The sequence below is a fragment of the Lathyrus oleraceus genome, chromosome 7, assembly GCF_024323335.1.
Source record: "Lathyrus oleraceus cultivar Zhongwan6 chromosome 7, CAAS_Psat_ZW6_1.0, whole genome shotgun sequence".
Lineage (NCBI taxonomy): Eukaryota > Viridiplantae > Streptophyta > Magnoliopsida > Fabales > Fabaceae > Lathyrus > Lathyrus oleraceus.
The window spans coordinates 422,714,870-422,720,308 of record NC_066585.1 but is presented as its reverse complement, the minus strand read 5'-3'; the positions used below and the strand labels follow the sequence as shown (position 1 = coordinate 422,720,308).

Below are 5,439 nucleotides of genomic sequence, written 5' to 3'. Positions count from 1 at the left end.
AAGGAGCTCAGCATGAGGATCACATTTGAGGAAAGTTAAGTCTGTAGAATCAACACAAAAAATTTCATACTTTCCAATGATGTCACCTCACAAAAAATTTCGGACTTTCCAATGATGTCACCACCAATTATCAAAATTTTTATCTACGGATAGGATGATCACCATCACTTGTTGGTAAACAAAAAAAGTTCTCTTCCACTTTTTATATTCTCATTCTCACTCACCGAACCTCTCCTATGAGTGCACCATGTTAATCAGATATACTAAAAGGCATAGGAAACTTGATTCTAACCAAAATGGGACCAACCCAAAGATCCTCCAAGATAGAGGTAAGAAAGTTAGATCTCATTTTCTTCCTAAGGTTGTGTCACAACCCAATCAGAAGAGTCCTCCATTGTAGAAGAAATAAGGGATACACCTTTCTACTAGATAAATGTCAAGCAAAATCCAACAACTCTGTGGGATATAATATCGTGTTAGAGACTAAATGCATCTGTAATAACTTATTGTATTAGGATAAACACTAACAATTTATTATTTACATTGCAAATTTATTCACTTAAACATCTTGTCGAGTCAATAGATAATTAAAGTATTTTTAAATTTACTTATTTCAAATTATCTATTATTATATGTTCTATGATATTCTTCGTAAGACTTTATCAAACCGTTTGTGACATTTTATTTATTTATTTTTTTAAAAATTCAAAATAGCCTTTGAAAACAAATTATAACATATTTAAATTTGTTTTTATAATAAAAATAATATAATAAAATTTATCCATAAACATTTATTTTTATAAATATTTATGCCATAAACTACGGATAAGTTATATATCCTTATAAGCCTAAGTGTTTCATGTATATTGATCACCACAAACTCATACATTATTCTATTTTTTAGTGACAATATATAAATTTTAGGTTTAAATAGTTTTTTATCCCTTTAAGTTAGCGAGTATTTTTATTTTGTTTCCTGTGAAAAAAATTGAGTCTGAATCTTTATATCTCATTTTTGTGTTGGTTTTAGTCACTAAAAATAAAATCTACAGGAAAATTCAAAGGAAAATCCATAAGAAATCTGCGGATATTGACTTTAAAGATATAAACCAACATAAAAAATGAGATATAAAAAATTCAGACAAAAAAATAAAGAGAACAAAATAAAAAATTCACTATCTTACATAGACCCACCGATTATTTTAACTTAAATATTATAAAAGGTTTGCTAATTTCATTTTTATACATTAATGAAGATGGTGGAAGGGGGTGGGACTAGCTCCAAGGTTAAGTTTTGGTCGTGACAGGCTAATGGAATGCTTTTTTTGGGCTATTGGAATGACACCATTGGCACCCGAACTCAGTGATTTCTCCAAGAGTTTAACTAAAGTATGTTCTCTAATAACTTTAATCGATGACATATATGATGTCTATGGCACTTTGGATGAGTTAGAGCTTTTCACAACAGCAATAGAAAGGTATTTTTTTTCTTCATTAACTTCTTTCTAAGTAAATTGTATCACACTATTAAAAAAAAAATTAGTCCAATAATCTAGAGTGAGAAAATGTAAAATAATCTCAAACTCTCATTCTAAAATTTTGTGATGAATGAGCTATTTTGACAAATTGTCTTAATTTTATGATAAATGAGTTTTATTTTTACTAATTTTCGTAATTTATTTATTAGTGTCACATACTTCATCATATTGTCAGAGAATTTGTTTTCTAAAAACTTCCTATCTTTCTTCATATTGTCGAAGAAATCATATCTTTTTTAGACAGAGCAAAACTCTCCCAAAAATAGGCAATGAGTGATTGGGAGAACAAGTAGAAGAACAAGGGGCATACAAGAAGAAAGCAATAGAGAATATGCTAAACTGATTTTTAGCAATATCAACCCTTAAGCTAGAGGTGGTCTTAAACACCTTCGATATGGACTTAATGGTCCAAAAATTATCCACTGAGGGCTCAATCAGGATCAAGGTATCATCTGGATAATGGAGATGAGAGATCATCAAGCCTGATGCCCCCATTTTAAACCCAAACAAACAACTAAGCTCCACAATTTTCAAACCATATCATATCACTAAGTTCTTCCATAAACCAGAAGGAAAAGGAAAAGGGCTACGAAGACCCATCTATCTTAATTTACCATATTCTTGAAGAGATGTCTAGAAAGGTCTTTAAAAAAAGGATCTTTAGAGGTATTGGACCAATCCATTGATAAAATGAAGTTAGGAGACCAGAGCTGAATTTTAAGATATAGTGTGTATGTAACCTTCTTTAGTATCCTCCTTAAAGTAAAAAAAAAAAAAAAAGTAAAGAATCACATATGTACCGATATTGGGCCAGTTTGTTTTGCTTTTTTTTTAAAATAATTTTTATAATATTACATATTTTAGTGTAAAAAAATTTTGTAAAGAAACTTTTCATAAAAGTTTCAAATAGTTTCAAATGAAAAATTTAATTTGAATAGCTATTTTTAAAATGTTATTTTAGTTATTTCATCATTTTATCGAAACTTTTTTGGGATATCAAAATTTCAAAAAATCACTTAATTTTGAAGTTATTTCAAATAGTTTTTCATAAAAATCATTTTTGAGATACAATTTTTTGAAAAAATTATTATTTTGACTATGTCTTGATCTTCAATGATATATATTTATGTTATTGAATGAACAATTCATTCTTTCAATTTATAAAAAATAAATTAAAAAAAAATTATAATATTTTGAAAAATATTTTTTTAGAATCCATTTTCAAAAATAAAAAAAAAATCCATTTTTTTGAAGTTAAAACAATCTGGCCCATAAATAATAGATTTGCATAGAGATATAAATTAAGGTATATTATTAAATTAAAATTAGATTGATTAATAACGACATACCTTTTATTATTCAAGAAGTATTTTTTGATAAAATAAGAATGAGAGAATGACTATCTTTATTGTCTTTTAAGTTATCGAGAGCATGTTAATTATCTAAAGAGCGCATAAATATCTAAATAAATATGTGGATGAGGAAATATATTTTTCGAGTTTAATTCATTAGTCCAGTTCATTTAAAAACAAAACTCAATTAAATAATTCATGAGTTTAATAACTATTAATTATAATATACTTTATTAGTAATTAATTATATCAATCTATAATTAATTAATTAAATAATTAATTGAGCATATTGGACAAAAAGATCAAGGTTCATAGAATTATGAATATTGATAAAAAAAAACTAATAAAAGATTATGTTTGTTGCAGTTGGGATATTAATGCAGTTGAAACTCTTCCTGAGTACATGAAGATATTCTTTTTAGCACTCTACAACACTGTAAATGAATTAGCAAAGAAAACACTTCAAGAAAAAGGACATGACATCCTTCCCTACCTTGTTCAAGCGGTAACACAAAAACTAATATAAGTTAGAAAATTAATATAAAGTTTATTACTTCTAATAATAATTTTGATTTGGTGTTTGTTGTTAAATTAAATTAATTACAGTGGTCTGATATGTTGAAAGCATTCCTACAAGAAGCAAGGTGGTGTAATGATAAACACATGCCAAAATTTGATGATTACCTCAACAATGCATGGGTGTCTGTGTCTGGTGTTGTTTTACTCACCCATGCTTATTTTCTTCTAAATCATAGCATAACAAAGGAAGGGCTTGAGCACTTGAAAAATTCTCATTTGCTACTACAGAGACCATCCATTATTTTTCGACTTTGCAATGATTTAGCTACTTCATCGGTAATTTCTACCTTACCTTAACCATGCATGCATAACTAGAAGCACAATTTCTAATTTGTCATATAATTTTGTAGGCGGAGTTAGAAAGAGGTGAAACAGTGAATTCAATTATGTGCTACATGAAGGAAAATGGTGTTAGTGAAATGCTTGCTCATCAACACATCAACAATTTGCTTAATGAAACTTGGAAGAAGATGAACAAAGATCGAGTTACAGATTCAACTTTCCCAAAATGTTTTCTAGAAACATTAACCAACCTTGCTAGAACTGCTCACTGTACATATCAATATGGAGATGGACATGGAGCTCCTAATACTATATCAAAGAATCGAATAAAGGCATTAATACTTGAACCTATTAATTAAATTTATGAGATGCATGTTAATAGTTTTTTCATTATTAATAAATATACTAATAGACACATAGTTGTGAGAATATATTGGTTATCCAACCTTAAAGGTTATAACTTCTTAACAATGACACAATATTGTATTTGTTAAAAGAATCTGTCTTCATGATTACTTATTATTATGCTTAGTTGATTATTCCTAATACTTTATATATAACATTTATATCCTAATACTATAGCACAAAAATTATTTTTGTAACTTTTCATAATTCTATTTAATATGATGAGTAATTTCTAATTAATTTTTACATCTTAATATGGTATTAGCCTATTTCAGATCAAACTTTTTGTCTCTTTCTTTCCCTTTTTCTTCGCTATCATCTCTTTCTTCTTCTCACATTTTCCTTTCTTCACCATAAATGATCAACAATTTTTAGATTACGCAAGAAACCTTGTCACCCTAACTAACATGGATCTATACGGTTGGTCATTCATTTAGTTGATAGCAAAAACTACCAATATTGAGCCAGATCCATAAAAATCACCCTAATCTAAAAAAAAAATTAAAACTCATTGATGGAACCTTTCTTCTACCTCTTGCATCAAATATTCTTTTTTATCCTTAAATCATATGCAATAAGATGGTGATCTAATGATTTCAATGGCTGTAATACCCCAGATTGATTTCAGGATTATCGACTAACCTTATAAACCAACACGGGTCTTATCAGCATCTTTTGTCCTCACTCACACGCTTTTTGGAAAACTTCCCAGAAGTTCATCCATCCAAATATTAATCCAGATTAACCACATTTAATTATGGAGTTCTTATTTGTTAGGCTAACGAAAAGAATATATATCTTGTTGGTATATGTAGTATCAATCAATCCTTATAAGTCATCCTTCAACCATTCAATCTCATATTTACACAACCTTAAGATCCTTTCATTATGATGTGAATTCGGGTAAACACTTCCCGTCCTCTTCGGCCTCGGGTGTTACAACCACTCCCCGGCCCTGCCCTCTTTGGCCTCTGGTATTACATGTCCACCAGCTTCTGTTTGATTCTCCCTCGAACCACATCATACTTGGAGAGGTCTACTCTGATGTCATTTGTAATGCCTCATACTGCTTTCAGGATTAGCGAGTGTCCTTACAAACCTACACGAATCTTTTCAGCATGTTTTGTCCTCACTCACACGCTTTCCAAGAAACTTCTCAGAAAGTCACCCATCTAAACACAACTCCAAGTCAAGCACGCTTAACTATGGAGTTTTTATTTGTTAGACTACCTAAAAGAAGATGCATCTTGTTGGTATAGGTAGTACCAATCAATCCTTATAAG

At 29.2% G+C, this 5,439-nt stretch overlaps 1 protein-coding gene across 2 annotated transcripts in view; it reads left to right on the top strand.

Moving 5' to 3' along the window:
- LOC127107066 (tricyclene synthase TPS4, chloroplastic) overlaps nucleotides 1-4,250 on the top strand; it is a 9,722-nt gene extending 5,472 nt beyond the window's left edge. The window contains exons 4-7 of one of the 2 annotated variants that reach the window (XM_051044342.1): nucleotides 1,257-1,478; nucleotides 3,257-3,395; nucleotides 3,497-3,745; nucleotides 3,820-4,250. In XM_051044342.1, coding sequence (XP_050900299.1) covers nucleotides 1,257-1,478; nucleotides 3,257-3,395; nucleotides 3,497-3,745; nucleotides 3,820-4,110 — 901 coding nt within the window. In that variant the 3' untranslated portion in view covers nucleotides 4,111-4,250. The remainder of the gene's footprint in view (nucleotides 1-1,256; nucleotides 1,479-3,256; nucleotides 3,396-3,496; nucleotides 3,746-3,819) is intronic. The other variant, XM_051044343.1, reaches the window with a different exon arrangement.
- The last annotated feature ends 1,189 nt before the right edge of the window (nucleotides 4,251-5,439 follow it).